Source organism: Cynoglossus semilaevis, chromosome 10 (genome assembly GCF_000523025.1).
Source record: "Cynoglossus semilaevis isolate Cse_v1.0 chromosome 10, Cse_v1.0, whole genome shotgun sequence".
Taxonomy (NCBI): domain Eukaryota; kingdom Metazoa; phylum Chordata; class Actinopteri; order Pleuronectiformes; family Cynoglossidae; genus Cynoglossus; species Cynoglossus semilaevis.
Genome location: NC_024316.1, coordinates 2,714,445 through 2,733,383, shown reverse-complemented (window position 1 = coordinate 2,733,383; position 18,939 = coordinate 2,714,445). Strand labels below are relative to the sequence as shown.

The following is an 18,939-nucleotide window of genomic DNA, read 5'->3' as shown; positions in this document are numbered from 1 at the left end:
GATCTGAGAAAACAGAGACATAGTCCAAACTTATCCAATATGTACCAATTTTCAAAATAAGTAACGGAGCAGGAGCTACATTAGATTTCTGAGTGTGAGCTAGTTTAGCAGGCGACAGGATGGACAGACAGATAACATTTATGGAAACCCCCCCCCCCCCACACACACACACTGAAAAACTGGAATTAAATTTCAGCTCTCAGTGTCACATTAAGTTCCGTTCACACTTTTAAAATCAATTTTCAGACATTTAACTTTTTTTTTTTTAAGGACACCTTCAACAGGAAATCATCACCCAGAATGGTTGCTACGACTAGGAGTGAATAAGGTGCATTTGTAACAAGTGTCAGGATCGAAGGTCATATACAATAAAAAGTCATAAGGCGGTGGTTTTCAAAGTGGGGGCTGCGGCACCCTGGGTGGCCACCAGTGGGCGTTGATTAAAAAAAAAAAAAACAGGAAGCAAATTAATTTTCTTTTAGAAATGTATTCATCCTGAACCATACAACACGTAAAAGTCCCATTATTGTCAGATTCTCAAGTTTCTGATGGTACCTGAACGCACCTGGCGTGAAACTGAAATTTAACATGACAACATTACATAACATTTGTGTAGACCTAGTGGTTTGCACCTGTTATCAAGCTGCACTGCTTCTCAAGCTAGCCTGTAGCTAGCTAGCTAGATAGGTGCTTAAAAACATGTTTGTTAATAATTTACTTATGCTAAACAAATGTAATAAATATTGAATAGTGAATATAAATTGTAAAGATGTTTCTTTACATATTTTGTAGCATTGTTTGTGGGTTTACAAAGGGGGTCCCTGGCCAGAAGCTAATGCTATTTGGGGGCCCTGTATTTGGAAAACTTTGTTATCAGGGACAATGTCAATTATGGGCAGAACCAGCTGTAGCTTTTGTACGTTCTCCCTGCTCTGCCTTTTACAGCACTTCAGGCTACATGTGGAAGAAAGCTGTAAAGATGTCAACCTACTGAACATCATTTGTTATTTATTATTTCTCTCAATATATTGACCAACATTTAGGGAAAAGCAAATCATGTTCGATTAAGAACAGCTGTTTTTTTACTGCAATCATTTTTATTTCATGTTGATTTGCGTCAGAGGCAGAACAATATGCCTTTTATGAACATTTTGTTTGTTTTCCTACATGGTTTCCAGGAAACTGTTTAGTTTAATAAGGGCCTTTCAAAGGCCTGGCTCACAGCTCTCTCACGCTTCTATACCATAAACTTTTTAGACAAATGGCTACAGGTAAGAAATACTGAGAAAATCTAAGGGGCCCATCAGAGAATACAACACAGCGGCATTAGCTGGCAAAAAAGATAAAAAAAGCTCTAAATGGTTCAGACGGAACTAAATGCTGTCCATTTAAAAAAAATAACACATTACCTTAAGTTAAACAAAAACGTACCAGACTGACACTTACAATAATCTGTGATTAAATACAATGTGCTCACTATATCGGAAAACAGCAGCATTATGTTAGCCACACACGCTCATTAAGACCAAATAATGAGTAGAATAGCTAAATTGAAGTTAAAATACATACAGCAAGTCGTCAAAAAGGTAAACAATAAAGGTTAATGCACGCATAGAAACAGAGAAAAAAAACTTTAACTTTAAATAAACAAAAAGATTAAATTTGCCAAAAAACAGCCAATTGAATACCTGAATAACATGTTCCCTTTGTTACTTGAGTGTCTACACACGCCAATGAAATAAAAGTGTTTATGTGCTCATGTTCTAGGCTGAGGTATAAGGCCCTTCAAAGTTGTCGTGAAAACCCGTTCCAATTTAAGATAACTGCATTCTAAACAATCAACGGAGGCCTGAGGCTAAAAGCAGAGTGACTTCATGTAGCAGGATCGTAGAAGGAACATTTTAAAAACACACAAAAGCCTTTCTTCTTCACTGATAAGATCCAGAGTGAGAATAATCTCAGGACAAAACCCAACAGGGGAGTTTAAATATGAATTATATAGGCAGAAATGCTCCTTACCGTGTATTTGTCCCATTTCTTCTCTGGATCGTAAGGCTCCCAGCGACTGGCAGGAAAGATGTGCTTGTTTTTCTCGTACCAGCTTCTCAGAACCACTTTACCTGCATGAGACTGGAGGAAAAAAGTTATGTCAGCTATGTTATCACGAAGTAATGTGTAAACAACGTATGTGTTTAATAATTAGTTTCCTTATTTCTGGCAGTTAACACATTTAAAACTGATGCAGACACTGCCAGGTAGGTGGCAGTATTTTTAATTGGAAAAACCCAACATAGTGCCAAATATTGCTTTTTCATTTAACTGGATTTATTATGATGATCAAAAACAACTAAGTTTAACTTCTGAATGTTTAATTATTCGGTTTGTTTGTTTGTTTATTTTTTACAAACAGAGACATTTTGACTAACTTTAAATGATCTTTTTTAGCTTACTCGTAGCTACGGTGATATACTGCAACTAAAGCTCTAACTTGTCAACACAACGCTCACATTAATTGCTGTTTTGGCTAAATTCTCTCAACAATCTTTTGCAATATTTGCATTCAATGTTGTGTGGATGTGTTGACACATTGAGTTCAGATTTACTACAAAAACATGTGTTTGACAGGTTTTAGCTGATTGGATTCCCGTTGTGTTTTTTTTTTCGGCAGAAAACCAAACCTCATCTTTTTCCACAGTGGCGTCATTCACAAGCCGAATATCATCATGGACATCAAAGCTAAAGAGTGGCCCTGTGGAGAAAAAAAAAAGATAAAAAAAACGTGAAATTTAAAAAAACTTTTTTATATCAGTGTATAAATGAAAAAATGTGACTTACCAGATTTACCCCTTGCTTTTGTGACAATGAAGTCATAAAAACTGTGATGCTGAAAAATACAAAGAAAAAAAGAGGTAAAATGAATGTTTTCAGTTTTTGCATTGCAATGTTGCATGCTCTCTGACTTACTTTCTATTTCTGAAGATGAGAACATGTCAAGTGGTTCAGTACCACTGCTGAACAGCAGGGGTCCTTTTGACAACTGACATACTTTTCTTTTGGTGTTGCATGACTAAACAAATGTAACGTCTAATCTCCTGATCAACATAGCGGCTAACCTATTTCACAACAAGATGTGATTGTACTCTGTAAACGCTGGGTTTCAAAATCATCAGTGTGAAGGAGTCTGATGACATCTGGTTTTAGTTATGAGCTCCTGAACAGAGATTCCAAGTACTTACATGTGGTATAATCAAATCCTCCTTGATGTACATCAACTGTTCCACCCCTGCAGACCTGCACAGCAAAATATAACCATAATTTCCTGGTTAGAGCTTTTAGTACTGTATTACTGATCTCCAGACAACTCTATTCTCAGTACAGCTTGAGACAGTTTATAATTTACTGCATTATCATCAGAACATGAACCATTGCCTTCTCCATATCGGCTCTTACAATAACAGTAACAGTTATTGTTAACAGTAACATGGTAAGTGGGAAATGTTGAAAACAAAATTGCTTTAAACTAGGGATGTCAATCATTACCGTTTGTGGGAAATTAAGCAATTGTCACAGATGCTTTCATACAAAGGCCCTTACATGAGGAGGATACTGTTTATGATTCCACTGGGGCTTGAACCCAGGACATTTTGCATATTTGGCAGGCATGTTAACCACCACACTATTAAACCAAACAGGGTCCAAGATGTTCTCCAAATTAACCTCAGAGATATTATACAGAGGTAACTCAGTTCACATTGGCAGTAATTGTCTAGGTTTAATTAAAGCTAATATTAATCTGAGCCTGGATAATGTTTAACTGCAGATCAGTTTAAATTCTGTCTCACCTGAGCTCACTGAAGTCTTTCCTCAGGACTTCCAGCGCCCTCTGCAGGAAGTTCTGGATGGTGTTACCCTTCTTCATCTGCAACAAGTGTAGAATCAATAAATCAGGGATGATTTGGCTATTAGCAGTACGTCCCAGTATTTGCTGTTCCTCGAGTGTCCTTCAGGGATGATTTGGCTATTAGCAGTACATCCCAGTATTTCCTGTTCCTCGAGTGTCAGACCTCATTATTTGTTTTACCTTAACTGTTCTCCGGTGACCAGCTCCATCCCAGTAACTAAAAGTAATCTCAATTTCTTCACCTGTGGATTAGAAAAACACTACACTATTTTTCTGCCAAAAAAGTTTGAATGTAAAAAAATGTTAAGCAAACATTTGCAACTTGCAAGCTTTTTTTAAATTCAGTATTTTACAAAAGAATCTGAAAATATTAGTTTATGAAAAACAGATTTTATTCCTAGAATTCCAAAGTATGGCCATATGGCCCTGGTTCTCTACAGAGCTAACACAATAATAAATCAGCCTACAGGCTTCAACTGTACTCTAGTGACCTTAAGATCCCCTAATTTACAAGATCCATATGTGAGAAGTACCATGTGTTTGACACTCACTCTTGATCTTCTCCTGCTTCTGCTTCCACTCCTGCCTCAGCTCCTCTCTGCGTCGATTCTCCTCCTCCTGGACACAAAATACAGAGAAATCCTCCATGTAAAACTCAAAAATCCACATGAACCGTCACACATGCACTCACACGCGCACACACCTCTCTGTCACGATCAGGCAGGAAACTTGTATCCACATCAGGGTTTTTCCCCAGTTTCTTCTTTGGTGGAACATCTGGGCAAAAAAAAAATAAAGTCAGCAATGAAGTGGAATTTCATGTGTTGCTGCAGCTAGAAATGTGGCAAAAGCGTAAAATTGAGCTCTCACATTCTTGGTCCTCCTCCTCTTCCTCCTCCTCATCATCATCACCATCGCCATCACCATCTTCATCCCCTTCTTCTCCATCATTAAAGGATAACAGTGCAATTTGTCTCTTCTGCTCCTCTTTTCTCTTCCTCTCTTTCTGCTTCTCTAGTTTGCTATGAAGGACAAAAGCATCAACAATAAATTATACAACGCTATGTTCTCAGTTCTTCTATTTCTGAGCAAAAACAAGAATATTAAATCAGAGGAATAGCAGTAAAAACACACAGCTGCAGTTCTTTGGATTGCTCCTTCTTGGCCAGCTGTTTCTCTCTCTCCTTCACTAGCGCCTCCTGCATGGCCTTCATGTCATTCAGAGTCACCAGACCTGATTCACAAACACACATAAACAGGACACTTCATATGGGAAAATATTTTTCTTTTTTAAGTGCATTTTCTGTATATTTTCTGGATGCAAATGTTGTACAGCTGTTCCATTACCTCTGTTACAGTTTTTAAATTACTGTACAATATACGACTTGCATATTTGTTACCAAAATATATGAACCCTGACAAAAGCGTTGTTCCAATACAGTACATAGAGTTCAGATGGAACAGCAGTGAACTAATACTTACCCACGGTGCTGGATTTAAGCTCTGCTTCAACAGCATCGTAGTGAGCTGAGAATTTCTTATCAATGTTGGACTTGGCTATGTTGTCCTAGTGGAACAAAAACATCATTATTGAGCATAAACTGTACAAGGGTAGCAGACAGGTCCTATGATGGGCAGTATAAAATACTTTTGCTTATTTTGTAACTAAATTCTGCCATTTGTAGCCCGCCTTAGCCTACATTTAGCAACATTCGTTGAAGTTATGAATATGCATTATGAATATTTGACTACATTTTTGGTCGTACTAGTAGATTTACAACTAATTGTTAATTGGCTGACCAGTGATAAACACATTATAGGTGATTTAAACGGCTATAAAACAGACACGACAGTTGTTAATGTTAGCAAAGTTGGACATTAAAAAAACGTTTTTAGTATTTTAAATGCGTGGTCAACGGTGTCTGCAAAGAACAAACGAAGTTTCATTTTAAATAAAGTGAACCTTCTCTAACCTCAGCGATTTTCTGCTTCATTTGTTCAAGCTGTTCTCGCTCTTTCTCTCGCTTTTTCATTAGCTGCATGGCTCTGCCCGCTTCACTGGCCGCTCCTTTATACTGCGCCATGTTTACCACAACAGCAATGAACACAAAAATAATAAAAAAGATGGCAGAATCCACAGGAAAACGACAAAGGTTGTTTTACGAAAAAGTAAAGCCGTCAATCCCGCTGTGCGTCACTGACAACAACAAACATGGCGGCGGCGCAATGCATGATGGTTAAGAAAATCTCCTTCTTCTTGGCTTGAACTGCTTTAAACGATCGTTACAGCCACTTACTGCCACCTATCAACCAAATACAGCAGTAAAAATAAATGTCAGAGATTAATAATCACACCCATACAAACATTTAAATTTTATAACTGAATATCATATTTGCCATATGCACTTGTTAGCGTCAAGCCAGATTTAGCACCTACAAAGTTACTCACAAAGTGACTTAGCACCTACAAAGTTACTCACAAAGTCACTTTGTGAGTAACTTTGTAACTTTGACCCAAAACCATGACTTACCATCGTGAAAAAATCCATAAAACTAAAAAGTCCCCAAAATGCACTAAAATGCAAGATTATAGTATTTTATATGAATATTTCAAAATTCACCCAAAACCATGACTTAGGGGTCCAAAAAGTATTTTATATGAATATTTCAAAAATCACCGAAAAGTCCCCGAAATGCACTAAAATGCAAGATTATGTCCTGAAACATGCTGCCAAGTGAATATTTTGTGTTTAAAAGTCCAAAAAGTATTTTATATAAATATTTCAAAAATCACCCAAAACATGCCTTACTATAGTTACTATAACTTCATCCAGTTGTTTTTCTAAGTACAAGTTCTTCTGTTCCCACAGTTCCTTTTTCTCCTTATCCCAAGTCTCCCGGTCTTTTTTCAGTTCTCTTTGACACTCCCTCAGTTTCTTCTCTGTACTTTCTCTCTGCTCTCTTTCTTTCCGTACTACCATTTTGTTCTTCTGCTCCTTTAGCAATTCTGCTTCTTTTATTTCCCATGTCTTTCTATGTTTTCTTTTATCACACTCCTCCCTCAACTGTTTTTCTTTTTGAAAAGCATTCTTGATCAGGTCTAGACTGTTCTTTTCCTCTGCATCCTTGCATCACCAGTAAGAAGACGTGAGGTCCAGGGGCCAAGAGACGGATGCATTTATGAAGCTCCTGTTTAAGCTTAAGACTATGTCTTTGCTGAACTTAATAAACTGACAGTTGTGACCAGACTGAGCACATACATGGTATTTGACTCCATGTTTACAGAGCTGTGGTGTTACAATCAAAGAAATTAGACAATATGTTACATCAAGAGGATTTTATAATATTATATTATATTATATTATTTGTAAAAGGAAAAAGATATATACATACATACGGATGCATTTATGAAGCTCCTGTTTAAGCTTAAGACTATGTCTTTGCTGAACTTAATAAACTGACAGTTGTGACCAGACTGAGCACATACATGGTATTTGACTCCATGTTTACAGAGCTGTGGTGTTACAATCAAAGAAATTAGACAATATGTTACATCAAGAGGATATTATGATATTATATTATATTATTAGTTACAGCAAGTGCAGGTTGTATGTTGGGATACTGGTATTTGAGGATTGGATCAGCAGTGTTACAGCTTGTTAAAAAATAATCAAATAATAAAGAACCATTGTTAAACAAAGGCTTACACGGCCAAGATGTCAGGTCTTAGAGAAAGTATGTTTTATTTAAACATTTGTGGATGACCTGTAGTTTAAAAAACTACGTAAATTTACTACATTTACATAAATAAAAAAGTATGTATTATGTACATTAAATAAACAATTTTAGTCATGTGATCAGAAATCCCTCATAGTGCAGTCAAACAAATCTACTGTCTAGAAAATAGAAGAATAAAAAACATGCGCAATAATCATATGCAATACCAAAATAACCTTAGTTTTCCTCGATTAGATATTTATTTTATATTTTGACATATGTGTTGGGTACTTGGGGTGTGTTTCTTTCTTGTTTTCCTATACAGTTTATGTCTGTGTTTCCCTTTATCAGTGGAACTCTTTCCAGTAACATAGTAAAAATGTGGCTCTTGGCCTCTTGATGTTTACAACACTTTGTCAACATTAAAACACATTCACATTTTGCACAATGACGTGTGCTGTAGCTTGGCAGACAGTGTAAATTCCTGTAAAACTTTGTCTGTAAAAATATAATCACAGTTTTTATTAGCATTCATACTACCCATAAATTATGTAGTAGAAACAGCATTTAATTATAAATATCCATAAATCACAAATGTCACGAGAAAATGGACAAATCTAACTTAAATTTTACCCTTTTTTTTTACATCTGTTGATGGCTAATTCGTTTACTACTTTGGCTTCGCTGCATGTTTTTTTTAAAGCAAACCTTTCTTACTCGAAAAGAAAAACAATCTCACCCAGTTTTACCACTTGTTCTGTTTGCACATACTCTAACTTAAATTTTACCCTTTTTTTTTACATCTGTTGATGGCTAATTCGTTTACTACTTTGGCTTCGCTGCATGTTTTTTTTAAAGCAAACCTTTCTTACTCGAAAATAAAAACAATCTCAGCCAGTTTTACCACTTGTTCTGTTTGCACATACTCCGACAGCCATTTAATTTTCGGATCTAACGAAAAACGTTTTTTTATTTTTTTTACTTTAACTTGAAGTAAACTGTGTTAGGGTCGGTTCACTTCACTGGTCACAGGTCTTCTTCTGTGGCACTTTTTCTGACATATTGGTTTGCATAATAAAATATAAGTTGAAAAATATAATATAACAAATAAAGAAATGCCACAACCATGACCATGAGGGAGCCTTTCCACACCCTTTGGTTGTTCCTGTAGTGTTGATAGAGTTGGTTATATCTGGTTTTCTCTTCATCCAGTTGTTTTTCTAAGTACAAGCTCTTCTGTTCCCACAGTTCCTTTTTCTCCTTATCCCAAGTCTCCCGGTCTTTTTTCAGTTCTCTTTGACACTCCCTCAGTTTCTTCTCTGTACTTTCTCTCTGCTCTCTTTCTTTCCGTACTACCATTTTGTTCTTCTGCTCCTTTAGCAATTCTGCTTCTTTTATTTCCCATGTCTTTCTATGTTTTCTTTTATCACACTCCTCCCTCAACTGTTTTTCTTTTTGCTTAACCTCCTTTGTCAGTTCACTAATTTTTTCTCTCATTGTTTGTGACTCATCCATGTGTTTTCTCTCCATGTTCTTAATGGCTTCCTTTATTTCAGAAATATTTTCCAATGTTGTTTGCTTCTCTTCCTCACTGCTGTCAGACATCTTGTAGCAGCTGCCACCATTTTGTTTCAACATAAGGTCAATTTTGGTCCACAGCTCTTGCACTTCTTCGAAGTTTGTGTTGTGGTTATTCAAAACATGATATCTTCCTCCACAGTCTTGGATTAGTTGTTGAATGAAGTCATCCTCGTGTTTTATGTAACTCTCAAAGGATTGGTTTCCCAGTTTATCTGCTGCTGTGAAAAGGATGAATGTGAAACGTTCTGCCTCTTTTCCAAAAGCATTCTTGATCAGGTCCAGACTGTTCTTTTCCTCTGCATCAATATTTCCAATTTGCATCACCAGTAAGAAGACGTGAGGTCCAGGGGCCAAGAGACGGATGCATTTATGAAGCTCCTGTTTAATCTCAGACTGTGTCTTTGCTGAACTTGATAAACTAGCAGTTGTGACCAGACTGACGGGTAATCTCAGACTGTGTCTTTGCTGAACTAGCAGTTGTGACCAGACTGACGGACCGACCTTCAATCATTCCTGACTCTGCTCTGTTTCCTCTTGAAAAGGATGACTTCTTTGAAAACTTTTTTCCCAAAATTGTGCCTGCTGTTGTACTTTTCCCACAACCCTTCTTTCCAGTCAGTATCATCCTGAGAGGCTCTCTGCTCAGATCTTTGACATCCTCTTCTATCTGACATCTCTGTCTGACATCTTCGAGTTCGGCTTTGACTTTAATGTTTTTTTCCTGATCAACCACCTTGTTAATCTGTGCCTGAGTAAACATGTCCCTGGTGAAGGATCCTTTATTGGTCATGTCTTCCAACATCTCAGAGATCTGCTGTTGGTCCCTCATGTAAACGACAACATGTCTGTCTCCACTGCTCTCCCAGAGCTCTTTACTGTCGTCCTCCACAGCCATTATCATGGTGAAGTCAGTAACTTCTGGACCAAAGATGTTCTGGATAGTTTCCAATTCTTCTTTGTCTTCATCAGTGAGGGGCACCGTAGGAAGAACAAGAATGAAGGCGTGGACTCCGTCAGGATCACAGCGTGACATAGACCTGAGTGATTCCTTCATTACTAGCTCCAGAGGTTTACCATACACAGAAGAAAATGTCACTAACGAAACCCAGCATCCAGCCACCGTTCCATTATGTTGTACACACACTGGTGAGATGGAAGTTGGACGAAGCTCTGTCTGACATAAAATGGCCTTAGCTGCCAACGTTTTGTCTTCTTCTCTTCTCCCATACAGAAACAGGTTAAGACGATCATGTCTGGAAGACGGTTTCATCAGCAAACCTGCGTCCTGCTCCTCTATCACGTCACTGCTTTTTTTCTTTGCGGTCTGACCCAGTCGTACTATAAGTTCTTCACGTTCAAAGTTCTTCTCTCTCAAGTACCTGTATTTACACAGTTTGACCATGTTATATAAATGGGTATGGCATCTGTAGTTTTCATCCGAACCCACCTCCCTCTGTGATGACATCAGAATCAGCGAGTGCTCGAATGAGTCATCACTAAAAAGCTGCAGGATTCTGGAGAGCCTCAGTCCGTACTCCTCAGTGAAGGTGTCAATGTGTAGCACCAGCAGGAACACATGAGGATCAAGATCAGAGAGCTGTTCTTGTATTTCTGTGTCAGAAATGGTGAGTTGAAGAAAGTCTGGGATGATGATTAGAAATAATGCTTTGTCTTGTCTCTCTATTCTGGCTCTCAAAAACCTCCCTGGTTCTTCCTCGGTGTTGAACTTTTCCTCTTCTAGGATTAAGTTCCCGACTGAACAGCTCTTCTTCCAGTTGTTCCCCAGCACAGCAACCCTCAGCTCAGAAACTGTCAAAAAAATCAAAAGCATTTCAACAAATTATGTTTCAGTCACATTTATACCTTCAGCCAACAATATTATAAAAAACAATCTCATAGCAACATTTATTTCATTTTTATTTAATGGTTATTTTTAATTTAAAGTAATTATGTTTGATTTTATTTTTAGTACATTTTTAGTTTGAATTAAGTTGGATTGCCCTCTATGCCTCCATCTAGTGGTAGCCTGTTTGAGCTACACCTCTGTGTTCGTGCAAGGAAACCTTTGGCTAGTTCAAGGCATATGAGACACATTCTGGTAGTAAATCTGAAAACTTATCAGTTTTACAACATTTCCAAGTGTACTTGGACAGAACAGGATTTTAATGGTTTACTTATTAACAATGTAGGAAAACAAACTATACTATATTGTTTTCCCTTTTAGCCTCTATGTTTGTTGGTTTGTTTTTTGCTTGTACTGTATAATTTCTTGAAAAGTATTTTAAAGCTCATTTTTGTAAATTCCTACCCAAGGTAAAACGCTGTGAATCAGCTCTTAATACAACCATAAGGACATTTTATACACTTCAGCGATTGAATTTTAGGGCAGGCAGATTAATCAATAACTGACTGGGGTCAATAGGGAGTTCATAAAACTGTTACACAGATAATGTTTACACAGTTGCTGTGGAAACTATTGAGCTAGAACAGGTTCAAAAAGAATAAATACATAAACAAAGATTCACAAATGCATTTGGAATATTTACAAATGCATTTTGAAAATTCAAAATGCCAAAATTCCCCTGTTTTTCAAATGCCATAAAGTGATGAAGTACAGTCATGTGATTAGTTTCAAACGAACGAGACACCTCATTGGCTGCTGACGGGCCCCATGCAGAAATAATTAATTTGTGTATCTGGTCCACGCTAGACGAGTCTAAAAAATCCACAAACAAATGTACGAAGATTTACCAATTAAAAGCACGTTATAAATGTGCATTAGACAACAAGTACATTTGTGAATCCTTGGTTGTGTATTTATTCTAGACTGTTCTAGCTCCATTAGAAACTGGTGGTCATCCAATTCAGCAGCAAAAAAAAAAGATTAGACATAAGCTTTAGTCGTTACAACGTAAAATATGTTTCACTCACAATTAGGTGGCAAAAATTCAAGGCTGCTGACACGCTTCATTGGCTTCTGGTCAAAGGTTCCTTTAAAGAAATGAAAGAAACAGACGTATCAGTGGCGTGAACAGATTCACCATTTAAAAAGTTCAACCATCATAGTTTTTTTAGATGAAACTAAAGAAGTAAGTTGGACTCACCAAATGCTGCTGCCATTCTGTCACTCTGACAGAAAAGTACTCAGCAGGTACTCTTTTGTTCACTGTGTAGTACTTCTGTGAACACCTACCAACTGCCTAGATCAACACAATAGTATTCAATATACAATGGAGACTCAGCAAGGACTAAGATTAGGGTGTGTTTAATTTAGAAGTCTCAGGGTGTTGTGTCCCCTGTCCTGCTCAACTCTCGGAGGGACTTAAGGAGGGTCATCATTCCCTTTCCCTGAAACCCCTACGGTTATCGGCCATCCTTACGTCTTTTTACTCTTTTAACTTTTTAACGGCCATTAGCAAAAACCAGTTCATAAAGTTATCACGTCTTCACAATTATAAACTACTTTATAAAGTTATCAAGTTATTACAAGTTATCATTAAACTCTAAACCGAAGAGTGAGTTACTTTCGATTCTGCGTGCGACCTGTCGTAAGTGCGTCACTAAGTCACAAAATACATTTTAAAAAATGTATTAAATGTATTCATTTGTTTTTCTAAAAGCTGCTTACCTTTGTCGTGTTGATTTATTGATAGGCTGCAGGAAGAAATGTTTCAACTTGACAAACAAAATCTGTGTAAAACTGAACGCTGGAATTAGGTTCTATGACTTTCCAGGAAGTAGTCCTCTCTCTCTCTCTTTCTCTCTCTCTCTCTCTCTCTCTCTGCTATCTCTCTTCCTCTAACTTTTATCGAACACCTTAAAAAAAGAAGAATTAATCAAAGAATGACAAAAGTTAAAAGATAGATCTATTAAGTAAACGAATCCAAAACCTCCATGTAATAACCAAGAACATTTAGTGCGATAATTTATTTATTTTTCGAAATTTGGTTGTATTTTTCTACAGGGAAAAATTCAAATACCAAAAATATAATTACCAGAATTGATAAAATGGAGATTATTTATGCTAATTGAGGTAAAATGTTCAAGAATAGAATAATAACTGCACTTATAACAGTTCTTAAAATAGCCCGATATAGTTTTAATAATTTAAATCATTTTAAATAATTACAATTTACTTTCAATTTTAATTTTTTAAAAATTAGCCCAAAGTCAAAAATTTAGACCCACAAATCCAGGTGCATGGGAAGAATGGAATGTGACTGAACAAATGTGACCTCAAAATGTTATCTAACATTTGGCTTAGTTCATTTTCCTCTCCTAATATCAAGACTCTGACATTCTTTGCCTCACCCTCTGTAGGGCACTTTTTATTATTGTGTGACTCAAACACCAACATTAACAGTTGTATAACAGGTTTTGTTTTGTAAGAGTTTGGTTTGTATGGTAGCATTAAAGCACTTCCTTTTATGCTTTTTTTATAGCAATTTAAAGAAGAATCTTCTGGTTTTAAACTGAGATCTTTATTCATTTTTATTATTATTTTTAATTATTATTTTTTCCAATAAAAAAGAACATTAAAATATTTATATGAAAAAACAAAGCAGATATGTAGTAACTGGTCACCACACTGAAGTAAACTAGGGTAATAACAAAATAAAAAATATATATAATCTACATCAGTGCATGTATTATGCACATACTGGGAATTAGTTGAAGAACTGTAGCTACAATCTTTACAAAAACGTGATAAGAATGATGCCATTTGTAACCAGATGGTTGATATGGTTTTAGGTAGTAGGTAGTACTACTTAGTGCATCTTTGGTGTGAAAATAAGAAGTTGCTGCAATTCAAATTAGGTTCTGTGATTGGATGTGGTTATGACAGCAGTTAGTGCTGCAGTATGACTGCCGCTACAGGTTACACTTACATCTAATCTAATCTAACCTAATATTGTCTTGTCTTGTCCAGTCCAGTCCAGTCCAATCTAATCTAATCTAGAAGCCATCCAAACTAGCAGAGCCCATTCTGGTCTTCTGTCCAACCAACAGCTTCAGACCGTTCTGTGATTTCTTTTTTTGGTCAGTCGATCATTGTTAGATCCTACACCAAAGCAGCGTCTTTGTCCTTTACTGGACGCCAGTCTTTGTTAGACAGTGAAATCGCAATTTGGCTGCAGCAGAGCGCCAGTGACGAGCAGAGGGGCGAAATGACGTCATCAACCGCACATGTCCACACAGACGTAAGACATGGTAGAAAGGTGTTGCTCAGCTGCACGCAGGGAACCACAAACCTGGAGGAAGAGGAGATAAACTGTGTCAGGAATGGTTTCTCTAATGTCTTAACCAAAACACATTAATATTTGCATTTTGTAAAAAAAAAAACAGAGCTGTAAATTCTAAAGCATATTGAAACATTTATGTCAAACTTTTTTTGTCAAACTCATTTTAGTTCAGGGACCACATACAGTTTGATTAGATGTCAAGTGGGCCGGGCCATTACAATCATAACATAATTACCTATAAATAACAACAAGTCCATGTTTCCCCCTATGTTTTCGTACAAATATATTACAAAATATTCATATTCATTGAAATGTTTGCAAAAACGTCACCAACATGAAGTGTTTGTGCATTTTTTTTTTTACTTCCACAATTCATCAAGCGGGTCAGATTGAAACCCCCAGCGACCCAGTTTTGGCCGGCGGGCCATATGTTTGACACCCGTGGTTTCAATTTAAAAAAGCTTCAAAACTATTAAAATCAGCCGAATTAATAACGTAAGGAAGAAACGCCCAAAGGAAGGTCGAGGGGCCTGTGTCAGTAAGATATTTTTAAGAATGAAGTGACGGGCCACATACAGCCTTCTATAATTGTCCAACTTTCATTTAATAAATAATTAACTTCATAATTCAAGTCAATTTAATGCAAATCCCACTGTTTGAATCCAAACACATAGGTGAAAGGACGGGGGTTGACAGTGTTAGGAACAAACTATTTACCACACGTGTAGAGCAGCCAGAACAGCCAGGAAAAGTCCACAGAGAAAAGCCATTGGAACAGCCAGCAGCGTGGTGAGGAGGAGGTAAGTCCAGAAACGAGCCTCCTGGAACGCTGCGATGCTGTAGGACCACACCTTGTCCAAGCTACGAGGAGCGGCAGGTTCGGCAAGAATATCGCTGACGTCCAGCTGAACAGGACAAGTAACAGAACCATCACACAAGTGCAAACTGCGGGAATGTTCAGCAGATAGAACGAGAATGAGTAAGTTAAGGAAAATCTTATTGCACAAAGTACAAAGAACGCACAACTCCTGGATAAGCAGAAATTATATGGCTAAATTTTAGCTAACTTCACAGTTTCTGTATGGCAGATAGACATTTTGGCTATCTCCTCTCTATATGTGTCTTATACAGTATCTGCTAACATTTAACTGTTTTTGTGACGGTGTTACAGTGTTCTCAATGTTTTGTTTACATGTCATCTCTTAGCAATCTATGTCTAATGCAGTGATTCCCTACCACTGTGCCATGGCGCACTAGTGTGCAGTGAGAGATCATTAGGTGTGCCGTGGAAAAATTATCAAATTTTACGTAATTGGGCTGAAAACTGTCATTTATTTATTGCATATGATTCTTCTTTAAATACTGTTCTGCCAGGTGGCAGCAGATGGCTATGAAAAAAAAAAAAAAAGATGAACAAAAGATAAACAGGCCGTGTTTTTCGTCAACTATGAGGTCAATTAAACAAGAAGATTTAATTTCATTAAACTTGTTGTTTGGTGTGTGGGGTTTTTCCTGATGATATATATGTGCCGTGGCTCTAAAAAGGTTGGGAAACACTGGTCTAATGTCAAATCTGCGCCCTATGGAAGGACATGACAATTGGCCCCTTATGTTACCCACTTTCTACATATTGTGTGAATACACCAGTAGTTTAATTCGAAGTAGCAGTAGTAATAGTGCTAGTAATTCGGGCCACAGGCCGCCAGTTGACTATCACTGGTATGCATCAACATTTTCTGGCGTGTTCACGGAAATCACTTTACGCTGAACTAGTGTGAGTAAAAAAAACTGCAGCGATGGATGAAGTCTGGACCTGTAAGTGCTTGTTGATACCGTGAGGGTCTCTGCTGACAGCAGTGGTCAGTGTGGGTGTAGACGTTGGTGTAACAGAGGGAGGGACAGCAGCGGGAGGTGTTGGAGGTTTAGGGGCCGGGGTCGGGGCCTTGGACCTGAACTCTGGAGGAGGAGGAGGATGTGGAGTGCTCCTGTGTTCTCCTCCTGCTCGTTCATCTTCATCACTGTCATCGCTGATCTTACACTCCACCAGACAGTCATCGCTTATCATCATCATTCTGGGAACTGGCGAGGAGGAACAACAGTGTGCTTTCACTACAGGAAATGCACATGTACATGAAACCCGAAAAATTCTAGAAACAACCACGCAGACCCAGAGGTCGGCGGAACAGCGAGCACTGCCTCTTCACCACCTGTTCTTTAGCAACCCCGCCCCCCCCCCAACCCTACCCTAAAAAAGAAGCCACACCAAAATCTGTAAATAGCAGCTGGTAATTTTAATGTCCTACTTGAAACAAGTTCTGCACAGATAAGTCCATACAGGCAGGTTATTGATGTTCTAGTGAATAGGCCCACAACACAAGTAACAATTGGATACATTCAATCCCATTTTCCTGATGCAGGAAGTTACATTTGAGGACCAGCAGGACAACTGATAATCAGGGTAGAAGGCTAACTAAATTGTAAACAAATAAATCCCAATGTGATTCCCATTATTTTATTTTATTTTATTTCTGTTGGATTAGGGTCATTTTAGCCCTTGTTCTGTTTAGAACACTTCATGGGTCACATTAAGGTCTGCCCAATAAAGACTTGCACAGTATTTCCTCACTTCATGTAGGCCAAGTTTAAAAGAGTTAAAGTCTCACATAGTTAGAATTCTGGGAAAACATTTGAACCAGTTCAGAGTCCTTTATTTCAGCCCTACACTGATTTGGGGATTGAACCAATCAGGTGTGGTTTTGTTGACGGCTTGGACTGTAACCCATGCATCAGGACACAGCAGTTGGATAATGGTGTGTGGATGAACTTACCTCAGCTTTGGTCCCGTGCCAGTGACAGGAGAAGATCCAAAATATCTGTAAGATTATCACAGCCGCTTCATTCATATGCATTCACACATTCTGCACACACTGTCCAGTGCTGCAGCGTGTTTGAGTCTGCGTGTGTGTGTGCGTTTGTAGTCTTTGGAGGAGGTTATTTTAGGGAGAAGAAGGAGGAGGAGGAGGAGTGGAAACACCCCAAAATATCACATTTCAGAAGTGGACTATTTTAAACTGGCACTTAAACAATGATGCACACGCACGCAGGCACACCACACCAGCAGATCTTGTGTCCCTATGAACTAAATGTAACTTTTTTTATGTATTTTGATTCAAAATTACATTTATTTTTAAGTAAATATTCTTTTGTATCTTTTTATTTAAGTTAATTTAATTTAGATTTTTAATATTTATTTTATGATTACCACCCTGTAGTGATGCTGTGTTATCTTGTTATTACTGCATTCAACTGTTTTATTATCAGGGCGGTGATCACCTACTGGCAGCCAAGTCGAATCAGGCCCACCGAAAAAAAAAAAAAACCGAACGGAAAAAAACAACAACTGACACTTAAATAACTATCAGTAATCCCCACTGTTTAGGACTACGTTTACATTTCGTTAGTCGAAAATGTGATAGTTATTTCACTTTATTCGCGTGTTCGGCCCCTAATGTGTTCGTCAAGAAACATGTCTGGCCCTCTGACAAATATGACAAATATAGTTGACGACCCCAGATGTCTGTGTGTATGTGTGTTGGATAAACAAACTAAAACTCAGACATCTGCTCTGCATTTTTATTGTTTTTTTAGGTACACACCTAGTTTGGCAACAATGATCATAAATCCAGTCATGAACTCTACAACAAATTTGGGACGTCAAACAAAGATCTAATCTGCGAGCGTGACTCGAAAGTTTTCCTGAAATAAAACAGCGACGTTTTAATAATGACAACACCTACGAGTTCTTACTACATGTGCATTAAATAAGACGAGAGTTTTGTGTGTGGCTCTTCAATGTTTTTCACAGTTTAGCTTTAACCCTCTCTGATGGGTCGGGGGTCGAGGGGGGCGGGGGGCCTTTTTGGCCCTTTAGGCTCAGACACAGCCTTACAGCTGAAGAACATGTCCACCGAAGCCCTGAGTGGAAACAAAAGACAACTCTTACCTGTTCTTTCAAAGCCAGACCTGAGTTAGTCTGTCTCTAACTCCGCTGAAGCCCTGAGATGAGGTGTCTTTTAGAGATTTCGAAGTCAGTTTGTTCGAATCAGTGTGCGGGGACAAAACATCCCTGAATGTCCATCCAAAAATAAGACAAAATAAAAACATCTGTAGAACGAACGCACTGACACGGACGCATAACACAGCATGAGAACGAGTGGCACAAAGAGACGCTCATAATATACACGTGTCATAAAAATAAATCCTTGCCTTCTCCGAATTTTGCTCATCATCAAAGCAGTGAGTCAGCGATTTCAGTCCAAGTCTCTTCTTACGGCTTTTTCCCGTTTCAGTCCACAGGTCTGAAAAGACCTCTCCCTCTGAGGCCGAATCCTGCTTTTTTAGCAGCAGGGGCTGCTTGAGGAAGGGCGGAGGATGAGGGAGCAGGGAGGACAGCAGGAGTGGGGCGGGAGGCCCCGCCGGCGCGGCGGGGGGGGGGGG

General features: G+C 38.1%; 4 protein-coding genes across 7 annotated transcripts in view; all 4 read right to left on the bottom strand.

Annotated features, from left to right (window-relative positions):
* Nucleotides 1-1,694: 1,694 nt before the first annotated feature.
* fam50a (family with sequence similarity 50 member A) lies at nt 1,695-6,129 on the bottom strand. The gene is made up of 12 exons (XM_025059054.1): nt 5,875-6,129; nt 5,384-5,468; nt 5,036-5,135; nt 4,772-4,923; nt 4,605-4,678; nt 4,453-4,519; nt 4,082-4,143; nt 3,843-3,919; nt 3,237-3,291; nt 2,836-2,884; nt 2,679-2,749; nt 1,695-2,130 (listed from the first exon to the last, which is right to left on the bottom strand). The coding sequence occupies exons 1-12, from the start codon at nt 5,983-5,985 to the stop codon at nt 1,984-1,986; spliced, it is 1,050 nt and encodes a 349-aa protein (XP_024914822.1). The 5' UTR covers nt 5,986-6,129; the 3' UTR covers nt 1,695-1,983.
* Nucleotides 6,130-8,418: 2,289 nt separating this feature from the next.
* LOC107989126 (GTPase IMAP family member 8-like) lies at nt 8,419-12,954 on the bottom strand. Of its 4 annotated transcripts, XM_017035639.2 has the most exons (6): nt 12,828-12,954; nt 12,304-12,399; nt 12,131-12,190; nt 9,696-11,008; nt 8,617-9,643; nt 8,419-8,569 (listed from the first exon to the last, which is right to left on the bottom strand). In XM_017035639.2, the coding sequence occupies exons 2-5, from the start codon at nt 12,317-12,319 to the stop codon at nt 8,645-8,647; spliced, it is 2,388 nt and encodes a 795-aa protein (XP_016891128.1). In that variant the 5' UTR covers nt 12,320-12,399; nt 12,828-12,954; the 3' UTR covers nt 8,419-8,569; nt 8,617-8,644. The 4 variants fall into 4 exon arrangements, with proteins under 4 accessions (XP_016891128.1, XP_016891129.1, XP_024914820.1 ...); XM_017035640.2 differs by lacking the exon at nt 8,419-8,569 and having other exon boundaries at nt 8,605-9,643; XM_025059052.1 differs by lacking the exon at nt 8,419-8,569 and having other exon boundaries at nt 8,605-9,643; nt 12,304-12,395; nt 12,828-12,945.
* Nucleotides 12,955-13,103: 149 nt separating this feature from the next.
* Nucleotides 13,104-17,927, bottom strand: cav4b (caveolin 4b). The gene is made up of 3 exons (XM_025059055.1): nt 16,256-17,927; nt 15,160-15,347; nt 13,104-14,451 (listed from the first exon to the last, which is right to left on the bottom strand). Exons 1-3 carry the CDS (start codon nt 16,511-16,513, stop codon nt 14,262-14,264), a joined length of 636 nt encoding a protein of 211 aa, XP_024914823.1. The 5' UTR covers nt 16,514-17,927; the 3' UTR covers nt 13,104-14,261.
* A 134-nt stretch (nt 17,928-18,061) lies between these two features.
* arhgap4b (Rho GTPase activating protein 4b) overlaps nt 18,062-18,939 on the bottom strand; it is a 25,230-nt gene continuing 24,352 nt past the window's right edge. The window contains exon 27 of the mRNA XM_025059056.1: nt 18,062-18,903. Coding sequence (XP_024914824.1) covers nt 18,788-18,903 — 116 coding nt within the window. The 3' untranslated portion in view covers nt 18,062-18,787. The remainder of the gene's footprint in view (nt 18,904-18,939) is intronic.